Here is a 23,966-nt window from a genome sequence, read left to right as displayed (position 1 = left end):
ATTGGAGCAAGCATTTAAAATGGCACCATGTAAAGTGCTAAATATGAGCTGTGGACCCCATCAAGACAACAAACAAGAAACTCATTTCTTAATATTCATTCATGGGATGTAGGCTTCACTGGCATTTTATTGCCCTGTCTTAATTGCCTAAAGAGCATTAAGAGTCAACCACATTGCTGTGGATCTGAAGTCACATATAGGCCAGACCAGGTAAGTATAAAAGTTTCCATCCCTAAGGGACATTAGTGAACCAGATGATTTTTTTTTTTCCAACAAGTAACTATGGTTTCATAGTCAGCATACGACCCTGAATTCTAGATTTATACTGAATTCAAATTCTTCTGGGTACCATTCGCAGAATTTAAACATGGATCCCCAAAACATTTTCTGGGCCTCTGGATTAACAGTCTAGTGATAATACCACTAGGCCATCATTTCCCTGGTTGGTCCATAGATTGTTAGTTGCCTAAGTTAGATCAGAGGGTTTCCATCACAAAATCTAGAACATCAAAACTTATTGGCTGGCAACAGTGCAGTCCAAATTTATAGTGCATCCAGCCAAATACAATAACAATGTTTCTATTTATCACCTTTAACGCAATGAAATGTCACGGGGGATCTACAGGATCATTATAAATCAAAGTATGACACTGCGTTACATAAGGAAATATTAGGTCAGATGACCTAAACCTTAGTTAACCAGATATGTTTTAATAAATGCCTTAGAGGAGGAATATCAGATTGGGGAACTCCGGACCTTTGGGCTTGGACAGTGAAGGTAGTCAACATTGTTTATGTTTATTCATTCAGAAGATGTAAGCATCACTGACTAGGCTAATATTTATTGCCCATCTCTAATTGCCCAGAGAAACAGTAAAGAGCCAATCACATTGTTTGGAATCACACGTAATAAGAATAGTAGATTCCCGTCTCTAAGAGACATTAATGAACCAAATAGGTTTCTTTGCAACAATTGACAGTGGTTACATGATCACTTTAGGCTAGCTGTTAATTCCAGATGTTTAGTGAATTCAAATTTTACCATCTGTCAAGTGGGATTTGAATTCATGTCCACAGAAAATTAGCCAGGGTCTCTGGATTAGTATCCCAATGATAATAGCACTACACCAGGACCTTCCTAAAGCAATTACAATAGAAATTACACAAGAGGTCAAAATTAGAGCAGTGAAAAAAACCTTGGAGGAGGAAAAAAGGATGGGAATTTTAAATCAAGATGGTATTTCACCAGGTGCCAAAATAGGTCAGCAAGCACAAGGACAATGGGGTAACAGTACTTGCTGCGCATTGAGATATAGGCAAGCAAATTGTGGATCACCTCAAGTTTACAAAGGATAGAATGTGGGAAACCAGCCAGCAGTCTGTTGGAATAATTGGATCCATTGGCAACATAGGCAGGTTTAGGGGTTTTACCAGCAAATGAGAGGAGTCAGGGGTAAAACTGAGTGATGTTAAGGAGGTGAAACGAATGGTCTTATTATCAATGCAATTATAACGTCAGCTCAGGCTCAAATGTGACACAGAGCTTGCAGACAGATTAAATTAATCTCAGACTGTTACTGCAGAGTGGGATGAAATCAGTAGCTGGGAAAATGACTTCCGAATGGAGACTGAAAACAATGGCATCACTTAACAGTTACAATTTCCTCATGAGCAGGACAGTCTATACTCTAGATATTATCAAATGGCAGCCCTTCAACATAGGCAGTGATCATTTCTTAGATTCTTTTCAACTTTTAGAATGTCATAACCTATAACACAGGAACAACTCATTTGACACAATAGGTTTATCAAGTATTAACGTAACAAGTAGATGAATAACTATTAGTTTTCTGAACAAGAGAAACCACTGCATTATTTATCTAACAGGCAAAAGTGATTAATATTTTCAGGAAAAAAAGTCAATGATTCATTCATAATTAGAAAACAAAAATAAAAATATATGCACAGTACACCCGTTTCAACTCATAATTCTTGACAGCCATTCTCTGGTTCACTTCTCAGGACAATGCCTTAACCAATCAAAGTCAATTTGTCTTGTTTAAAATTTAAACAAATTTTTGATAGTAACTGTCAGTTGATGGAACTGCTGCATTCTCCATGGCAATGTTTCTACTAGTCAGATCTCCATATAGCAACCAAGCAGTAGTCTCCACTCATACAGTACAAAAGCTGTTTTTTCCTTTACTATTTCTTGCACATTGTCCTAATATAAGCACTGTAAAGAGCTTGGACAAAATGTATTTTTTTCAGCAATACTCAAATTTCATTATGAGACTGGTAATTCCACACTTTTTGTGTTTTTTTTTTGTTTGAAGAATGATACCTATTGTCTGGACTGCAAAATAAATATTTTAAGCATAATTCAATGTCATTATGAATACCTATTACTGATAGGGCTGAGTATATTCAATTAACCAGGTATTCAACCTACCAATCGCCCCAATTCATTCAATTGTTTTCTACCATATGGTGTGATTTCATTTTTTTTGTGCTTATCTACAACTCTCACAGGTTTGTCTGCTGCTTCTACAAATTATTTTATACATATTCATACAAGTAATATAGCTTATCAGAACAAGGTTCAATTAGTACTTGAATAATTATTCCCATGTTATCCTTGATTTTTAAGTTATAGCACATTTCTGAAATCATTATAAAAGTCGTGACTGGAGTTCTTCTATACCTTGGGAATTACACTCTTACCTCAATTTTTCCAAGAGAGTCCATTTGTAAGCTGTATAGTAGTAATATTGAACATAGCCAGGATAATACAGGCACTTGCAGCTGGGCCACCACATAGGAGATGAACACATGCAATAATATTACTAGCAGGCCTTTGAAGCCCATTGTAAGGAAGCAGGCCAACATCCCATACATCATCAGCAACCACATCCTAAACTAAAGAAAAAAATCCTTATGTCACCATGTGAAACAGAAACAAAATGAAGTTTAAATTTTCTGTATTACAGATCATCTGTTCCTCGGAACAAACAAAATTCATTCTTATACAGCTAAAAGAAGGCTAGCATTGATATTATCACGCTCAGATTTATTTGAATGTAACAGCATGAACTGAATAAGTAAAAAAAAAAAAGTAAAGCATGCTGAATTACTTAAGAAACAAAAACAGAAAATACTGGAAAAGCTCACTAAGTCAGCTGAGCATCAGCATGACCAAATTATCAGCATCTGTGAAAAGTTAACATTCCAAGTCAAATACTTGTTCTCAGTACTATTACAATGAAAGATCAATTGACCTGAATCATTATCTCCTTGCTAGCATTTTCTGTTTTAGATTTTTAGCATGCATGGTAAGTTTGCTTTTGAATTATACAAGGAGGTTAGTTGGAATTTTAGGATAATAAACAGACTAGAATATAAAAAAAGAACTTGAGGGTTTCATTCCACTTCATTTTGGCAAATATTTCACTAAGTCATTACTCAATGTAATGTGACCCATTTTGAAATTCATAAGAATTGATACACATTGGGATATAGTCTAGATGCAACGTGCTCCCTGGTTTTAAGTTTTCTAACACAGTTCTCTCATGGATAGATCTATAATGTGGTTATTATCAATGAGTCTTTCAACATAGAACTAAATCTCTTCCTCAATTGTTTTCAGTTTTACACTGAATACCACATAATCTGCACAAAAAGATCATTTATCCTAATACGTTTAGCAAGTGCTAATGAATAAAAGAAGAGTGAATAATTTATTTATTGTCAAATATATCTTAAAGATACAATGGAAATTGTTTTGTCGCCACAATCTGGTGTCATTTTGAGGTACAATAAAAAAACTTAAGTAAGAGTTCATCTTCTGTTCAAATTGGGTCTGAAGCACAGCTTCAGGGCCTATGCAAGGTGTTCTGGTCCTCAAGCAGTCCCGCTCAGTGAACAGAGATGACAATGCTGAAGCCTCAGGAGACCTCGGCTCTGCTGCTGCCGCCATTTTGCCGACAATGTCAAGAGTCCAGGTTTGGGCTACTGCTGCCAAGAGTCCAGGCTCTGGGCCTACAGCCGCCAGGAGTCCAAGGTCCCAGCCCACTGGCACTGGTAGTCCAAAATCCCAGCATACCGCCGCCAGGAGTCCAGTTTTCAGGCACCACCATCGCTGCCACGAGTCCTGGTCCATGCCGCCAACGCTGCAACCACTGCCCTGTCGACATTGTTCTCAAAGATGAAGAAAAGAAAAAAGACAAAAAGCACGTAGAGAAATTGGACTTCACCAGTTTCCTCATTTCCCCTCCCCCTATCTTCGCCCAGTTCCAACCTTCCAGCTCAGCTCCACCCTCATGACCTGTCCTACCTGCCAATCTTCCTTCCCACCTATCCGCTCCACCCTCCTCTCCCTACTATCACCTTCATCCCCACCTCCATCGACCTCCAAAGTACTCTTGGCTACTTTCTCCCCAGTCCCACCCCCCTCCCATTTATCTCTCCACCCGGGAAGCTCCCTGCCTTCATTCCTGATGAAGGGCTTTTGCCCAAAATGTCGATCTTCCTGCTCCTTGGATACTGCCTGACCTGCTGTGCTTTTGCAGTACGACTCTAATCTACACCGTCCAAATACTACCTATTGTACAGGCACTATCTAGAAATGCTCTGCATGTGCCTGCATCCACTCGAATACATTATTTCCTCTCATTACATATAACACATTTAAAGCATAACTTAATGCAAAAGTATAGCATAACCATCATATTGGGTAATGTTGGCACGACTATGCAAATATTTGACATACTCTTTTGTTATGTTTTATAGTATATGCTCATCCCTACTAATGAGCATTTTTCATTACAGATCTCATTTATGTTTAGCCTAAACCTTTCATAGAATCCTTACAGTGCAGGAAGCAGACCATTCAGCTCATCAAGTCCACACTGACCCTCTGAAGACGACCCCACCAAGACCCATCCCCCTACCTTGTTCCTGCATTTCCCATGGCCAACTTACCCAGCCCACACACTCCCCGGACAATTTAGCATGAGCAATCCACCTAACCATCATATCTTTGGGAGCAAATCGGAACACCTGGAAGAAACCCACGCAGACACAGGGAGAATGTGCAAATTCCACATAGACAGTCCAACGTTCAAACTCTTTCAGTTTCCATTTGTCCAGAGAATATTCCACATGGAAAAACACACCTGTAATTCACTAAATATTTAGCAATAGAAACAAAAGGTTTTATACTTATTTACATAACAGATATTAGATTTATGTTTCAGAGGATGAAAAATATGACCCTCCTCTTCCACATAGATATTCTGTAAAGTAAATGTATATATTTTGATTATAGTTTTAACAGAAAGTACAAACCTTTGGAAAAAAGGCTATGGTCACTTGTGATACAATTATATGACCAAGCAGAGTCCACACCAGCAAGTTCTTTGTCCACTCTGTCCAAAAGCTCCATTCAAAGTCTGTTGGGTCCTGAAAAGTGTTGCAAGGATTAGTTATCCAAAAATAACTCAAAACATAAAAATGCTGTCCAAAGGAACTGTTTGCTTCTATGGAATTCCAAATAGATCAGGATTAATATCAAAGCGAAGCCAGATTCTGTCCACATCCAACTTACTAATTTAAATATATACTTTCCAGCAAGAATTCCAGGAAACCAACAATGAAAAAAGTAGCCAATTGTTTTCTTCACCTCCCAGGCCAGGGAGCAAATGACCAATTATACACCTGTACATTGTACACCGGAAGCTGTGGTTTTTGTGCGCACTCTGTTCAATTATATATCTGACATCTGTGATTTTTAAAAGATCCTTTTCTATTCTATTGCACGCATATGCAGGCTTTACCAACAGTAAAAAGAAACATTTTGAAACATTTAAATTCATAATAGAGGTCCTACCTCTGGCATGAGTCCATTCTGTCTAGGACCACACCATGCACATGCAAGTTAACATGCTTATAGGACAAATTAGCTAAGTCCTTTAGATCAGAAAAGTGAGGAGGGCAAGGATGGGAGAGTCAAAGCTGAAGTGAAGCCAAAATGCAACAAACTAAAAGAACAGACTTTCATTTACAAAGCAAGATTAACAACCTATGGGTGGTCAAAACTCTAGATAGTCAATGAAGTGCTTTTGTAGTACAAGGTAAAGCTACCAAAGTCCTGCCAGAGCATAGGGCTGTTCTCTCATTAGAGAGTGACATCTGGTAGTGGTTTAACCTAAGGCTACCACAGCTCCTCAGACAAGGGGAAATGGTGGGAGAGTCTTTCATGGTAATCTGAGCTGGTACAGGAATTGAACTCCAGCTCTCCAGCCAAGAGAACCAACCTACCCTCTTTTTGAAGTATAGTCACCACTGCAAGTCTCTTTTTGTTTTGGAATGGTATGATTGGCAAAATCTGTTTGAAGTTATAACTTTAATATAAGCTATCATTTCCACAGCACCAAGAACAAATCCAAACATTTGGATTTGAAAATCTCTAGATTTTGCAATGAGAGTATTGAAAATCATATTAAGTGCTTGAAATAATACCTACATCATGCATTCGGTATTACTTACAAAATCAAACCAACATAATTAATCACTGAAGACTAAATTACCTTCTTAAAACCCCAAATAAAGAATCCTTTTTCAAATCCAAATTCAGCATCAAGTTCTTCTTCATAATCTGTCAGAAATGAAAAACACAGAATATAGCAACATACTTCAGATCAACTGTGAAAAACTGATTTTTTTTTAAACTGGGATTTCAATTAATAACCTGAAATCAAAAACAAATTGGGATTAGAGCTCTGCTGCATTGTTTGGCATTGCAATACAGTCAGAATTGCTAAAATGCACAAAATCAAATAATTAAGAATATCACTTCACCCATAAAGTATTAGATCATTAAGGGTACAGTACTTGATCTAATTCTGTTTAACAAACAGATCAATGGGGTAACCTCAAATGTAGCACACTTGGAAGGTGAAGGATCATTTAAGAGATGCTTAAGGTGTTCCAGCTGAAGAAATACTAATCTCCAGTGCAAATCTGCAGAACCTACTGTCATTCCATTATGCTGTAAATTCTAAGAATGTATATTTTAAGAACTAGAATTTCACATATTCCTTCATATGCATATTTTATAATCTCAATATCCACTCAATTTGCAAAGTTCAGTTTGAAGTACAAAGACTAATAGATACTTTCACTTTTGGTCAGTTTAGTCAAGTCAAAGACATTTTGCAGTCAGCGGTGAATGAATTCTCTGTTCAACTTGCTGATAACCATAAAACAAGCTTTTTTCAAGCTTTTTAAGTAAAGACTTGTTCTAATCCAGCAGTAGTTTCAGTACAGCATCCTCTACAGTATATACATGGCATGTGTTAACAGGGCAAGAAGGAGCAAGGCTGGTCAACCAGATTGAACAATCCTCAGTGAAGCATTGGTTTTAAATAGATTAAAACTGGGCCTGCAGAGTCTAACCAGGAACTAAGAGAAGGAAATATGAATTGCATCTCAATCACATATCAAAAGCAAAATAAAGAAAAAGGCGAAAGAGACATTCAATGGCATTACCATTGCTGAATATCTCAAAATCAACATCACTGGGGTTACCACTGACCAGAAACTAAACTGGACTAGCCACATAAATACTGTGGCTCCAAGAAGCAGTCAGAGGCTAGGGATCCTTCAGTGAAAACTAACCATCTGACTTGCCAAAGCCTGTCCATCATCTGTTATGCACCATACTCAAGAAATTTGCCAACATGCAAAATAAAGCAGCCCAGTCAATCGGCACATCCACAAACATTCACTCCCTACACCAACACACAGTTGCAGCAACACATACCATTCGAAGATGAACTGTAGAAATTCAGTACAGTTTCTTACACAGCATCTTCCAATTTCATGATCATCACCACCTCAGAGGACAAGACCAGCAGATAGATATTAACAACTCCATCTGCAAGTTCTTCTCAAAGCCACTCACTACCCTGATTTGGAAATATATCATTATTCTTACACTGTCACTGGGTTAAAAATCCTGGAGCCCTTCCCTAGCAGTATTGTGTGTATAACTACACCAAATGTACTGCAGTAATTCAAGAAGGCAGATCACCACCACAATGTTCCCTCAAATTTTTCTGGCACTGGTGCAGAACCCAGTGTAGTCTGAGCACATCTTGCATCCCACTGAGCGGAAATAATTTCGCAACTTTTAATAGCTAATAATCAAATTGTGAAAATAATGTGCAAATATATTATTATTTTATAACTACAGACATTCTACCTGCTAAATAATCAAAATTGTTTGCTTGGCTCAGAAGTCTGGGGAGCAATTTAATGCTGGTGCTATGTATACCACATGCACTACATGTCCAAAAAAGGGCACGTAATTATTCACTCCTTTGTTGCCAGCTTGTCTATCTTTATTTCCTGCTCAATGATTATATGCTGCATTCGAGTTGAAATTCTATCCAGATGAAATGTACAACTTAATTTGCATCAATTGACAAGTAATCTTTTTCTAATCTCTTTCTGGACTCTGCACTTAATCAAAGGGTTCAGAAAAGATTTACAATGATGTTACCAGGGTTGGAGAGTTTGAGCTAAAGTAAGAAGCTGAATAGGCTGGGACTGTTTTCCCTGGGAGTATTAGAGACTGAGGAGTGACCTTATAGAGGTTAATAAAATCATGAGGGGCATGGATGGTATAATCAGACAAGGTCCCTTCCCTGGGGTGGGGGTGTCCAGAACTAGATGGCATAAGTTTAGGGTGAGGAGGAAAAATTTCAAAGGGAGCTCAGGGGCAATGTTTTCATGCAGAAGGTGGTGAATGTATGGAGTGAGCTATCAAAGGAAGTTGTGGAAGCTGGTAACGTTTAAAAGGAATCTAGATGGGTATACGAACAGGAAGGGTTTAGAGCGACATGGCCAAGTGCTGGCAAATGGGACTAGATTAATTTAGGATATCTGGTCAGCAAGGACAAGTTGGACCCAAGGGCCTGGTTTTGTACTGTACATCTCTATGACTCTAAGTTCATGAGGCTAAGTCTATGCTCACAAATGCACCTGATAGCTGAAATGTTGCTCAAATGTCCAGAAGAATGGACATTTCCAGAAACTGGTCATCTTTTACAGCACAGTCCACTGAATCACAGTGTCTGAATGGAATGCATCTTGATTTTTTTCTACAACCATAAATTTGAAGTCCAAGTGTGAGCGTATCTTTGTGGCTTAACTTTTGTCATAGCTGAGTATAAAAGTGGATTACAAAATAATTTTTTCAAATTCATAATTGGTTGTCTTCATATTTACAGCCTAATCAAATGCATGGCATTCTCGTAATTTCTCTTTTGGAAATCTGCTTTCCAGGTGCTCACGCAGCAGTTGAATAAATGGAAGGCTTACATCACTATCAAGAGCAATCAGGACCTTCTTAACTTCATCACTCCAATAAATACATTCACCTCGCTACTGAGTGAGTATTCAGTTTATTGACCTTTGCAAACTGCACAGCTTCAATTGTCATCAAACAGCTTCTCTGCAAGGATTAGCACAGTTCACTGAGAACATTATTCACAGTTGTCAGTGCAACGCAATGTTGTGGTATTGTGAGCATGCTCAGGCAATATTTGTTTATTCACCAGCTCTCTGCAGTATTCCATCTAGACATTGTGGTTTTGCATTAGTGCACTCACTCCTTTTTATCTATTTTTTTAAAAAGATTCATTCAGGAACATCGGCTTTCCTGGATGGGCCAGCATTATTGCCTTTCCATTATTGCCCTGGAGAAGTTAGAGATGCCTTCTTCAGGGAATTAATAGATGGGCAATAAATGCCAGCCCAACCAGGAAAGCCCAGATTCCCTGAATGAATTTTTTAAAAATGGATAAAGAGAAAAAGGAGAAAAAAAACTAAAAGAGGCAGAGAAATCAACTTCCCAAGAATAACCTGAAAAATGAGAATTCACACTCAAACTTAAATTTCAGGAACAGAGAGGTTGTTTGATGTAACCAATTATAGCATGAAAAAAAATTTACTTGTAAATGTTACAGCCCAACCTTTTTCTGCAATGTCTTGTCGGACACATGTGGCCAATTACCCCAAGTTTAAGCCATTGGATTGATTCAAATTTAGCCCCATGTGAATTGTAAAGTATATAGTAGCGATTCCATAATTAAGATGATGTCATTTTTGACATTGTAAACTGAAATATGCAAAAAGACAACTCAAAACAAATTAAGAAGAACACTTTGAAGAAAAATGACCATGGTTTCCATAATATGCCACATCAGTTGTATCACAACATGTTTCAAAATATACAACTTAATAACAATATAGGAAATCCACTGAACTATCCATATAATAAAGTCAAAATTCAAATGCCAAAATTTCACAAGAACTGTGATTCCAACTAATATAGCAACTTACATTTATATAACACCTTTACAGAAGATGGTGCAATTTTGTGGATCTTAATTATACAGCAGGCTGTTTGCCAGACAGCTATTCCTGGTCACTGCTGTTGCTCTGAAAGAATCTGGTTAAATATTTTGACAATCACATAAATATTAACAGTAAAGGCAATATTTAGACCAAACTTTCCAATCAATTCTTTCTACCTTAAATTCATCAGTATTTTCAAAACTATTTTGCCCACACCATTCAATGAATAAATGGTAAGCAAGTCTGCTAAATCTCATTTACCACTGCTTTTTAAATTTCAGTCTTTTCCACTGAAGTCACCCCACTAAAGTTGGGCTGAACCTTCTGGTTTTTGATTAAGTCACATCAAGTTTCATGAAGTGACCCTCACTGCAAAGCCAAGCAAGTTTTCGTGCCGTATTTTTCCAAACTTGTTACATTAATTGGACATTTCAGCTCTTATGGCAAATTCCTTGTCCAATTTTTGCCCCATCTTACCACGTACTTTTCCCACAGCAATTTACCACTCGCCAAAGATCCTGGAATGGACCCTCAACCTTGGTGCTGCACCATATGTAAAAAGCCTCTGTGAAACCAGACAAGCACTGTTTGCTTGGAGCTGCCCTGAATGGTTCCCTGGCATTTGCCACAAACATAGCTGACAGGAAATCAGTGTCCCTTTTGTGAACATGGCCCTGGAAGTCCTGCTGGACAGAGTAGAGCATAGGTGGGATTTCACCTTCCCCTACGACAAACAGACCATGCCCAGCTTCTCAGAGGTTGCTACCCTGTTTACGCAATCGAAAAGAATGCCCAGCTCTGCAGGAAGACATCCTTGTCCTTCTCCATTCTGCCAGCATAAATACCATCATTTTCTCTCTGATAATTCTCACTCACTCACTCTATGCTACTGTATCCACCTCCTATCCAGGCTCATGCTCAACAACTCTCACTAACACATGCTTTTCCATTCGCTCTCACCCATCCTTACCTGTGACACCACTAATGCTACACACCCTTTTCACAGCCTACCTCATTTGCTTGAGAAATGTCCCCAACTGCACCAACAGAAATATCTGTACCACCCACTTTCATCGAACATATTATCTTTCTCTCCCGCTCCAGGAGCAAAACAGCCCAATAAAGGCAAAAAGTGTCAAGACAGGTAGTGCGCTGCCCGTCATTTGTCTCTTCATCTCTTATGTGGAGGGGATCCTAACTATGACCACCCAAGTAGGGCCTGGACTGGAAAAGAAGGCTGCCCTCAACTTGCTGGGCCAGAATTCCCTTAGCAAAGGCTACATCTCTTGAATGGACTTAGGCCTGCTGCAACTGTGGCAAGTTTTGTGACTTTATGCATGCGCTAAATGGTGCAGGAAGGCAGTAGCAACATGAGCCCGTTATCTCTGGCTGAGAGAGCAATGTATAATAAAGCAAGTCTAGAAAATGCAAATCTGGAGTAAAAAACTAAAAGAACACACTTTCATTTACAAAGCACAACTATGGGTGTGCAAAATTCTCTATCATCAAATGGGCTGCTCTCTCATTCACAGAATCATACAATCCCTACAGTGTGGAAATAGGCCCTTCAAGTTGACAATGACTCTCCGAAAAGTAACCTACCCAGACCCATTCCTCTATTCTTTATTTACGCCTAACAAATGCACCTAACCTACACATCCCTGAACACTATGGGCAATTTAACACAGCCAATTCACCTAACCTGCACATCTTTGGAAATGTGGAAGTAAACCAGAGCACCCAGATGAAACTCACGCAGAAACTGTGTGCAAACTCTACAAAGACAGTCGCCCGAGGCTGAAATCAAAACCAGGTCCCTGGCGCTGTGAGGCAGCAGTGCTAACCACTGAGCCATTGTGCTGCCCTACATCTAGAAGGTCAAGCGCAGCAGATCCATGGGAACACCACCATCATTAGGTTCCCCTCTAAGCCACTCACTATCCTTACTTGGAAATATATCACTATTCCTTCACTGTTGCTGGATTAAAATCTCCAATGGCATTGTGGGCCAACCCACAGAAGGTGGACTGTAGCAGTTCAAGAAGTCTTCCCACTGTTGTGCAATCATTCCTTCGGTCAGGATCTATTTGCAGTGTCTATCCTCCATGACTGGTGTCATACAGTCATTCCATCGTTGACAGAGACAATTTGTGGTGGTTTAACCCAAGGTCACCTCAGCTCAGGTCAGGGGAGAGATTGATAAGGAGAGTCCTTCATGGTAAACTCAGCTGGTATGGGAATTGAACTCACGCACTCTGTACTGCAAACTGGCTGTCCAACCAAGTGAGCTAATTTACCCCTTTTCTGAAGTATGGCCACCAGGGCAAGTCCTTTTATTACAATGGCACGGTTAGGCAAATTTGTTTGGAGTCATAACTTTAATGTAAGTTATAATTTTGACAGTACCACAGAACAAATCTAGACATTTGGATTTGAATCCAAAGGTAGGCATGCTGCTTAGAGTGAGTGAGCACTATAACAGCAAGTGAACAGCCAGATATGCAGCCTGATGCATACTGTGAGCTGACAGTATGTCCCTGAGCATAAATAGCATTACAATGATTGTTGCCTGTGCAGCCAGAGGTGCAACACTGAAATTAGGAGGCATCTTGTAAGTGGACCAGAGATGTGGGATGAGAGGAGATAGAAGCTGGCACATGTCAGATGCTAATGTCCATAGATGATGTGTGACTGCTGTCAATGGAGAATGCCCAAAACATTGGTGCTCATGGAGTTCTTTTGAAGCAAGTGGCAAGTTGAACCTGCCAAGAATCCCCTCTGGTTTCATATCAAGTTTTCTCAATGATTAGTTTGTATGGTGACTTTGGTAAGATCACCACTTGTGGGGATTCGGACTGCTCGCAAAGTTTTAACAAGCAATACTGAATGTCAACTGTGAACACGCTGCTGCCTAGCAATAGTGATGATGGTATCCTGCCTGAGAAAAACTTAAAATGCGGCTAACAGAACATTAGGCCTGATTGTATCATTCATCTCACCATAGCCACATTCAGTCTATTGATTTCAAATCCTTAATTTTTTATTCAGGAAACAAAACATTTAGAGCATACAGTTGAAGTCAAGAACCAAAACATGTTCCATTTTTGGCCTCTGTGAATTCTGCTAGCCCTCAAAGTAACATTTAAGCAGAAAAGGCACTAGAAGTACAATAAGAGAGCAGTAATTCCTAACCAATTCTTCCCAAGCTTACTTCTAAATAGTTTAGGTTTTAAACATGCAACTGCTGTGAAAAATATAATTCATTTGAGCAAATAGGTTAACTGCAAAACAGCTTTTAAAGTGGAGAGAAAATAAATTTAGTTATCATGTAAATCAGGATTATACAGTTGGTCTGCAGGTGATTTATTATAAATATTAACACATTGTAATAGATATATCAATAAACATAGCGAGCAAAATACAGCTTGGTTGGCAAGCAAAGGCAAAACACTGGACAAATGTGGAAATTAAAAGCAGACTAACAGCTCTGTAAAATATCATATAACCATAAAATCAAATGTTCCTAAATGCTCCTGTGCATTGTAATGATGTGTTATAATTGGGATGTAATTTTTATACTGTAATTCCTGTTTTTGTAAATCATCTAATACAAACCTCACAAGCTCCAAGTAAAGCACCAGGTTTCTGCCATTCAAATAGTTAACAAGCAATTTGTAGGCACAGAGCTCTGCAAGGCTTTATAGATTTATTATGCAAAAAATGTAAAGGTTTGTATTTTTGAAGTTTAATGGATTAATAAATGCAATGCAAGGCAAATGAACCCTTAATTTCTGAAATTAACAAACAGGAAAGGTTGACTGTCAACTATGATGAAAACTAAAAAAGGAATGATTTCAATGTATGTTTAAATCAAATTTTGAACAATAAAAAAAGGACTAATGTCCAATTTTTCTTCAATTTTCTGGGAAAATGCTTTACCTCCACTCTGTAAAAGTCACAGGCACAAATATATGTTTCAATATTTTGTGGCACAACATATTGGGGCTCCATTTGATTTATTTTGTAGATAGTTTGATAGTAAGACCAATAACAGTACTGAAAATAAAGAAGAAAAAAATAAAACAGGCATTGGTGAAACAGCTTTCATTACCCTAGAAAGTCCCAAAGGGTAAACGAGTAACAAAGTGATGTTGAAGTGCAATTATTCTTGGAACGGAACTGAACCCAGCATAGTAGCACAAATAGCAATGTGCAAATGACCAGATAACTTTTGTATTGCTGTTGGCTGAGGAACATCTGTTAGTCATGCCTCTCTTATTCTTCAAAACAAGGCCATAGGACTTTTCATATTCACTTGAGAGAATTGGAGATGTTCAAAGGTCTAAAATGTTTGTTCTTTAAAATGTTAAGGATGAAGCAAGCACAGAGTAGACCCAAAACTACTGATCCATTGCAGTTAATCACCAGGCTCTTGAAGTTGACAGGACAAATGTTGTCAAATCAAAGCATAGAATTCTACACCTGACCAGGTGACTTCTAACCAAAGTAAGAGACATTAAGAGAACACCAATACAGGTTGTTCTGGAGAAAACACAGATGTTTCCATTAGCTTGAATCATTCCAAATAAAATAAAGTTTTACAATAAATATTCTGGGATAAGTGTATGATATACGCAGGTGAGTATATTTAGAAACGATCTTGTTAGAAATGGAACACCCCTATTACATAAAGATATGACCTTCAGTGAATTACTCTGTTTTTTAAACACATTTAATTGCTCAGTCAAAAAAATAATTCTGACTCTCACAGTCAACCAAACCTTTAGAAGGACAATATAATTTAACCAAAACTTGATTGTCACAGATTTTTAAGTGCTGCGCTCTTCCATAACTTTGTTGTGATATTGCATAAATCAATGTCTAAATGTCTGAGTATGATTAGCAACAGAGCAAAGACATTTGTCTCTGATATTGAAAAATCCTTTGCGAGTGATCCAATCATCTCCTTGGCAAGAACTTTACTTTCTCTCACCATGCAATGGATTGTAGTGCCTTCCCATGAGGATTTCCAGCATGGCATTGCAGTGATGTCAAGCTGTCCAATGAGCCAACATATTACAACATGTTTTGTTCAGCAACAGTTACTCAGCTTGCAATATAAAACCCCAGTTCCAACTGACTGAAGGAGGCTACTTTTTAATGGCATTAGACTGTAGAGAGGGAATGTTTTCAACTGATCAAATGATTTCAATGATTGTTGATTAATGGAGAGAGTAGGATCAACAGCAGAATCTCTGGCAACATTGTGAGTGATATACCATTAGGGGAGATGGTGACATTGCAATATTGTCATTAGTCTAGTAATATAGAGGCCCATGAAAATGTTCACAAGACAATAGTCTAAATCCTACCTGAGCAGCTACTGGAATTTGAATTCTGTTAATAAATCTGGAAATAATAGCTAGTCTCAGTAATGGTGAGCATGACAATTATCAGCAATTGTTGTAAAGACCCATCTGGTTCACTAATACCCTTTAGGGAAGGAAATCTACCGTCCTTGCCCAGTCTTGTCTACACATGACCTCAGGCCCACAAGAATGTGGTTTAACTTTTAACTGCCTTCTGAAATCGCCAGTAAGCCACTCAGGTCAAGGGCAATTCGGGATAGGCAACAAATTCTGGCCTTGCCAGCAATGCCTTCATGCCATGAAATAATAAATAAATAGGAGCTCAAATGCTGAAAGGCCACGCTCAAAATCCCCCCGCAAAACCCAGGCCAGTAAAAGTCCCTAAACCTTATAGGGAATTAGGAACTTCCAAAAGTACAGTACACTCTTATTATGTTGACTTCCTAAAGATCTTGAAGTACTATCAATGGTTCTTACACTAAATCCTGATACTAAAATATTGTCAATTATCTGAGCTGAACCCATTCTGAATAAAACTAAATGTAGCAGGCAAGAACAAAAAATGGCATAATATTTTGCAGCAAATATTCCTGGTATTAGAAGTTAAAATTAGTAGAGGAAATGAGTTGACTACTACCTTATATGGTAAAAACAATGACTGCAGATGCTGGAAACCAGATTCTGGATCAATGATGCTGGAAGAGCACAGTAGTTCAGGCAGCATCCGAGGAGCTTCAGCAAAATCGACGTTTCGGGCAAAAGCTCTTCATCAGGAATAAAGGCAGAGAGCCTGAAGCGTGGAGAGATAAGCTAGAGGAGGGTGGGGGTGGGGAGAGAGTAGCATAGAGTACAATAGGTCAGTGGGGGAGGAGATGAAGGTGATAGGTCAGGGAGGAGAGGGTGGAGTGGATAGGTGGAAAAGGAGCTGGGCAGGTCGGACAAGTCCGGACAAGACAAGGGGACAGTGTTGAGCTGGAGGTCTCCCCCACCCTCCTCTAGCTTATCTCTCCACGCTTCAGGCTCTCTGCCTTTATTCCTGATTAAGGGCTTTTGCCCGAAACGTCGATTTTGCTGAAGCTCCTCGGATGCTGCCTGAACTGCTGTGCTCTTCCAGCACCATTGATCCAGAATCTACTACCTTATATGGACTTGAGAGTCTGAAATGATTTATATTGCAGACTGCCTTAAGTACCACCCATTATGATGATGTCATAACAATGACATTATGATGATGGGTTTAAGAAAGTGAAGAGCTTCAGACTACAAAAGGAGTACAATCAACCATAGGGATCTTGCTCATATACCTTGTTATACAAACTATAATATTAATGTAATGCATACATAGTTCCTATCGTACAATAACTTATATCATATTTAAGAAAACAGCTTGTTCTTGTTAGACTAATGAGTACAAGACCAAGAAGGGCCTGTAGATCGCCAACAGGAAAGGGGAAGGTAGCAGAAAATCTACCAGTTAGTTCTATAATAATGAGCACTGGTAAGGATTCATCTTACAACATGGTGGCAAGTGGTGTGAATTTCATTTAGCAGAGTCTATACACATACTAGCAAGGAACTGGTTAACTGGTTGGCTGGATAGCTGGTCTGCAAAGCACTGTGATGCCAACAGCACAGGTTCAATTCCCACATCTTGGGCAGAACACTTGATCTCAGCATCTCCCCTCACCTGAGGTGTGGTGACCCTCAGGTTAAACCACCACCAGTCAGCCCACTCTAACGAGAGATCAGCCTTATAGGCCGATCTGACAATTGTTTCGTTTCTTTTAACATGCTGGCAGTAGTGCAGGTCTTAAGAATTCTTGCAGATAGTCAGCATATTAGAAGAGTTAAAATATTCACAAGCCTTTCAGAAGAGAACCGCATGGCATGATTCAACAAGGCAGAATCTACACATGATAGTAAAGGCATTTCAGGCATTATGAAATGCACAGCAACAAAGGTGAGCTAGGAACTCCAGCAAGGCAATGACATACTCCATCAAATGCCAGTGATCTAGAGGAGTGGTCCTGAGCTGAGCTTCAGCACAGAGCAAATGGCAGAGGTCCCATGAGTAAATTTGAAATCCTAGTGGGTAAGGGGAAAACTTTAAGTGGCACAATTTACAGGCAGAGAAAGCTGGAAGTAAGCAACATACTTGCAACTCTGGTCAAGCTTTGCCACCTTAGCAACATGCAACAGGAGGCACAGCTATAGTCAAATAAATCAAGGGCCACAGAAGCAAAATAAAACAATTTAAGAACAATTTAAGAACACAGACAAAGTTTAACAGAAAACGTTAGATTACTGAGGTTGCAGAAAAGGTGGTACGCATTTACTTAAACCAACATGCACCAGGATTCATTCAGGTAAAAGCAGTGAAAACATAAGGGATTATTACCTACAGCCGATGACAGCAAGTATCATCGAGGAAAATCCATTAAAGAAAATGTTTCCTTTTTTAAAGGCATCAGAGAATGATTCATTCAGATAAACAGTTAAAAGAAACAGATATTGTTACGAAAGCAGCAAATGTCAGTATTCATTCGGTAAAGCTATTAAGGAAACAGGATATAATATATTCAGGTTTCAGGCAAAAGCCCTCCATTCCTGACGAAGGGCTTTTCGACATCGACTCTCCTGCTCCTCGGATGCTGCCTGACCTGCTGTGCTTTGTCAGCACCACACTCTCGACTCTAAATCTCCAGCATCTGCAGTCCTCATTTTTGCCTACAATATATTCAGGCCATGACTTGTAGGATTCATCCAGAGAAGCTGTGAAAAAAAAAGCAGGAATCCTCCATTTTAGCTACAAAAATGTGGGAAAAGATAATGGTAAAGCTGTGCCATACTAAATTCAAAATTTGTGAATCAAGGAAATCACAATAGGAAGACCTGATTGCTGAAATTACATGGCCAGGAAGTTTTAATTTCTGGAAAGGATCAAATAGAACATAGAACTAAACATCCTCTAGAAAATAATTTTTAAGATATAGAATCGTTTCCAGATTAGATACTAAATTAGAAACGAGAAAAGTAAAAGCACTTTCATATACAGTTGGGAATTTAGCTGATCATGTAATTGCTCTCCAAAGTGTAGAAGAAACAACTGATACTTTCGATTAAGTTCTGAAAGTCTATGACATTTACTTCAACCCAAAACAAATAACATTTCTGAAAGAACAAGAGCTTGTGGAAGAGTTTAGCACCGGGGGAAATTCCTAGATAGCTTCATTATTGATCTCGATAGTTTGGTGGAAAAAAAGGTAACCACTGGAAATTAAAGTCAGAATGCATAAGTGTGTGATTGGAATTGCTGATGACTGTTCAGATTTATTACTGTCAAAGACAGATTTTATTCTAGAGAAAACCATTCTGCTGATAAATAAATCAAATGTCCAAAAGGAGTACAGCATAGGGGTAAGAATTCATCTTACTCTTTTGCTCAGTCATAAAAGTTAAAATCATACAATTATTACTGATTTTTCCTTCATTTCGGGGCTACTTTCCAGTAGGTAAAATATGGGTAATGGAGAAAATGGAGTTGGATCTAAAAACAAAATTTAGCAAAAGAATTTTATTTCGTACACCAAGGTATATAAATATGTAGAATGCAATCTGTATGAATTCGCAAAAGGAGATTAAATTTAAAAATGGTTTGAAACTACATGCAGCACTTTCAATCCGTCTGAATTAAATATGCTCAAATGCCTGTATTCTGGCGAATTTTATCAAGTATTCGCTCAACATTTTGCAAGTAACAACTACCAAGCAACACATTTATCCTGACAAAATAATTGACTTTCCCAATATCAAAACAGATCAGATCAGGATAGATTTGCAGACATTCATTCCTTTTGCGCTTGTTTACAGACCATTGTGAACAGGGCAAATAACGAACCAAATAAACTGAAGAATGCTCAATGAGCAGTGCAAAATAAGGGAAGGAAGAAAGTATGGATTAAGAGAAACTAAAAAGAGGCAGATCCTTTATTTAAAAATTTCAGCATTAATTAAAATCTGAAAAATAAAACTCTATGTTAATTTTCAATTCAGATGGGTAGTACTACAATACGCAGAACTTCTAACATCATTGAGATTATACTTACACTGGGATGAATACGATTTAGCTTTGTATTGCGATTTCCAAGGTTAGTAACAATAAATTCCAATTTCACAATGTTCCAAATTTCAATATCAGGTATTTTGGAGAGACACTAGCATCATGTGATTTCTGGAAGACTATGCCAACTCGGATTCAAATTCCAGAATTCTACATTTAACAGTACATGTGAAATGTCTATTTTGCATTCGCTGTTACAAGAAAACCTAACACAAATTATTTTTTTAAAAACCCTGCCTAGTGTAATACGAGGAAAAAAACAGAATTTAAGAAAGATAGGCTCTCATGTATCTTTCATTTTATATTGTTTAAAATATTGACTTGTTTAACTTGATACCCATTCTGCAGGATTGTTATACAATTATGATCACACAATTAATAAATATTAATTACTTGTTCAGTTTCTTCAGTCAATGTTTGTCATGCACCCAGGTATCAAACCACTCTGATTAGTAAGAATGTAATACAATACAATTTACCTGCACATAGCACCTCAGCTGAATCTATGTCCATCAACATATTATTAAGATCTTTATCTCAGATGGGAATTGCCAAATGTCTTTGAGGTGATATTTTTACATTAGATTTTCTCCTTTTGTTTACAGACTGCTCCTAATAGCGAATGTCACTTCCTTTCAAACCAGTGTACCATTACCTGCTGAAAGCAAAGAAAATGTAACAAATGCCTGAAGCTTGCCACTGTACTTCAGCATTTCAACTTTGGAAGGTGTTAAAATGTGCACTCTGACTCAGTCTACAAATTTAATACTTTTTTAAAACAATAAATTGATAAATAAATATTACTACGCGAGAAATATTCTTAGCAACCTATACAAACATCATTATTCTTCTTAACATAAGAATGTCTGCGTGGGTTTCCTCCGGGTGCTCTGGTTTCCTCTTACAACCCAAAGATGTGCAGGTCAGGTGAATGGGCCACGCTAAATTGCCCATAGTGTTAGGTGCACCAGTCAGAGGGAAATGGGTTACTCCTTCGAGGGTCGGTGTGGACTTGTTGGGCTGAAAGGCCTGTTTCCACACTGTAGGGAATCTAATCTAAATATGTTAATTTGATTATAAAATCAACAGGTGGTAAACTGAGAGTTGAATCATTAATTAGTTTGTGATCTTACTCCACATAGTTTCAAGTAAACAGATATATTGTTGCAATATAGCCAAAATATCACACCCTTAAACAGCCAACAAAAGGAATTCAGAAAGGTCTTTCTTATAACCACTACAGTCAGTCGTGATTGAATTGAAATTTCTCCAACAAATATACTTATCGTATAGTTGCTCATCAGACAAACTGAGTCAGTTTTTCTGTTGTTCTCCATAGATGCTGGCTGATTCACTGAGTTATTCCAGCCAATTTTGCTCTTGCTTTGGATTTCAATTATTCACAATATTTGTCGACAAGTAAAAGAAATGGCTTGCCGGCTTTCCAAGAAGCTCACTGATCTGTTTGAAACCCCTGAGTGAATTGGGGGGGGGGTGGGTCAACGTTTTCAAATCGCCAACAGGGACATGTACTTGACACAATTACACTGTTTAGTTACTCAATGTGATGGAGCATATTAAATCACTCAAGGACAGGACACTGTCGCTTAACACTAACGCTGATGACAACAACAGAAAACAACTGTAGAACTCCAAGGTACATGGGAATCTAGGGTGGTGCTTCTCAAACATTTCCTATTCAGACTTTTGAAAGTTGAAAATTATCATGACCCCATCAATGAACGCAGTTAGAGTGAGGGTCTGTTAGAGCAGGGTACGGCTGCTGTAATTGGTCCAATCTACCATTGTATTACTACCTCAGATTTCATGACCCTACAATTTTGGCATGCAACCCCAACTGGGTCCCAAACCCCACTTTGAGAAATCCCTGATCTTTGTGTTCAAGAGTACATGTTCATGCTAGTGTGCAAATACAAGTAATTAAGAAGACTAATGAAACGCATCATGTATTACAAGAGGAACTGAACATGCTTCAGTTATATGGAGCATTGGTGAGACCATATATCAAATACTGTGTTGTACCCTAGGCCCAACTGAGGGGCTATTCCCCTTAGATGTTCATACACGGTCACTTGGTTAAAGCACATGCAGTGCGTTTGTTGTGGCATATGCTGCAAGTGTGACACTTGCATCATATGGTACCATACAGCAACGTGTCCACCCCTTGACTGATCACTGGTGGCAAACATGACAGGCTATTTGGCTTTGTAACTGCACAAAACTGCAAAGCAAAATAGAAGTACAGTGTGGCTGTAAGCTCTGAATGATGCAGCAATGCACAAAAGACAAGATGCACACTGCTGTGAACACCTAAGCAGGTGTAAAGTGAGTGAACACGAAGACAGTAAGCAAAAAGCCTGAGATGTACTATTTTCCAATGCATGAAACAGGTGCCTGGTAAATTCCAAAGTGACGAATTGAGCTATTTTCTAAGTGAACCATAAATGTGTCATAATATGGTGCAACTGGTCCATTTCTGTTGTCAACCTCCTTAGACTAAAGATGCAAGTCACTGCGCATGGAATGTGCCAAGGTGTTAACCAACATGGAGGTGCCAGCTGCAAGTTATAGCCACCAGGAGAGTGTCAGGAAATGTTACCTTCTAGTTTTTCTCCACTGCCAGGTAAAATGTCAGCCTGAATATAATCTTTTTTTTAAACACAGAATCCCTACAGTGTGGAAACAGGCCATTAGGCCCAACAAGTCTTTATTTCAATTGTTTAAGTATGCTGAAGGTCTTCATTCATTCTTTATGGCTGTCTTCACATTGAAATGGATATTTTCACATCCTTAGTCACAGTACATGGACTGCTGCTTACTTAGCAGTATTGATAATTCATGTTTGAAAGATCTACAGTTGAACTCCTCAATTCACTGCCAAAATTGTGTGACACAGTCAGACTGGTTACAGCCTAATGCAATCTCCAACATTAATCCTTTCAGAAGCATTCGGTGACAGAAGTCACTGACCTGAAATATTTGGCAATGTGTTACATTCCCGGTCGAGAGTTTGAAAACATGGGAGGGAGAAGCAGTTGTTGGCAGAAAGATTTGAGTCGGAAGATCTAATGAGTGTCCGGCTCACCATCTACCATAACCTGCCTGCCATTTTCAAGAGATGGTAGGGTTACTGGATAGTCTGTCTGCAGGGTAGCCAGCTTTTAAGTGGACAGGTCACCATCGAGCAGGCTGACTGTTGCAATTCAGACTCTGCTTCTCTCCACCGATACCACCAGAGCCATAGAGTGTCTCTTTCATTCAGATAACTGATGAATCACCCTCCCTCTCAAAAACGTTTTGATCCTATACACTGTGCATCTGCTTAAAAGGCAGAAACTGTCCACTTTTCCAGGCAACTCTCTGAGATATTAGTTTTGAATTTATGTTTTTTAAAAAAAGGATTTATTGTAAAAACAAAAGTTACTTCTAGGCAGCGCAGAAGGTGCAGGGAGGGGTGCTACCAGTGTTGCAGGGGAAGGAAGCGCTCTTACTTCTGGAGAGTTGGTACACTTCATGGAAGGAGTAAAAGTGAAATCCGACTGTGATGGCGAGGTAGAAACTGAGCTCCCAGGAGGGCAGACAGGCGCTCGGCATCGCTCTGTAAACACACAGGGGAAAAGTCAGCTGCAAAAACACAAAGGTGCACAGCAGCTTCAACAACAACAATAAACATGAGCGTCTGATACCGAGCTGCAGCAGCCGCACTAACCCGCGACCCGCCCGAGCTGCCGAACACTCGCGCTGCTCCCGGCGGATGATGTTTCCCCTCCGAAAGCCGATCGTGGCTGCACCGTTACAAGCCGGTGGTTGCGGCGGTGAATGAGTACCGGAGGGAAACTGGTCGCGGCTCCTGGAAAGGTCCCGTTTGTTAACCCGCAGCTTTGTTAAATATTCGCGTCGTGTCCTGTAGTTGTAGGAGTTCAACACTCCTATATCTGAAGGATAAAATCGGATGTTTTTTTTTAATAAAGACAAGAGTTTTGACATTCCAGCTAAATATAAGGAGTGTCTGGATGGAAAGAAAAGATCAGGCA

The 23,966-nt window shown here is 38.9% G+C and overlaps 1 protein-coding gene across 8 annotated transcripts in view; it reads right to left on the bottom strand.

The window, feature by feature from the left end:
- The window catches only part of hhat (hedgehog acyltransferase), a 251,337-nt gene extending 227,647 nt beyond the window's left edge, over positions 1-23,690 (bottom strand). For 5 of the 8 annotated variants that reach the window (XM_087991309.1, XM_087991308.1, XM_043695746.2 and 2 more), the window contains exons 1-5: positions 23,619-23,666; positions 23,424-23,530; positions 6,588-6,655; positions 5,347-5,460; positions 2,725-2,919 (exon numbers count right to left, since the gene is read on the bottom strand). In XM_087991309.1, coding sequence (XP_087847435.1) covers positions 2,725-2,919; positions 5,347-5,460; positions 6,588-6,655; positions 23,424-23,526 — 480 coding nt within the window. In that variant the 5' untranslated portion in view covers positions 23,527-23,530; positions 23,619-23,666. Of the gene's footprint in view, positions 1-2,724; positions 2,920-5,346; positions 5,461-6,587; positions 6,656-20,390; positions 20,570-23,423; positions 23,531-23,618 lie in introns of all 8 variants that reach the window. The other 3 variants (XM_043695748.2, XM_043695747.2, XM_043695749.2) reach the window with 3 other exon arrangements.
- Positions 23,691-23,966: the final 276 nt, after the last annotated feature.

This window comes from Chiloscyllium plagiosum, unplaced genomic scaffold, assembly GCF_037043375.1.
Source record: "Chiloscyllium plagiosum isolate Xiang-an unplaced genomic scaffold, Cpla_swu_hap1 HiC_scaffold_10, whole genome shotgun sequence".
NCBI classification, from domain to species: Eukaryota; Metazoa; Chordata; class Chondrichthyes; order Orectolobiformes; family Hemiscylliidae; genus Chiloscyllium; species Chiloscyllium plagiosum.
Note: the sequence above shows the minus strand (reverse complement) of the source record. Positions and strands in the feature narration are given on the sequence as shown.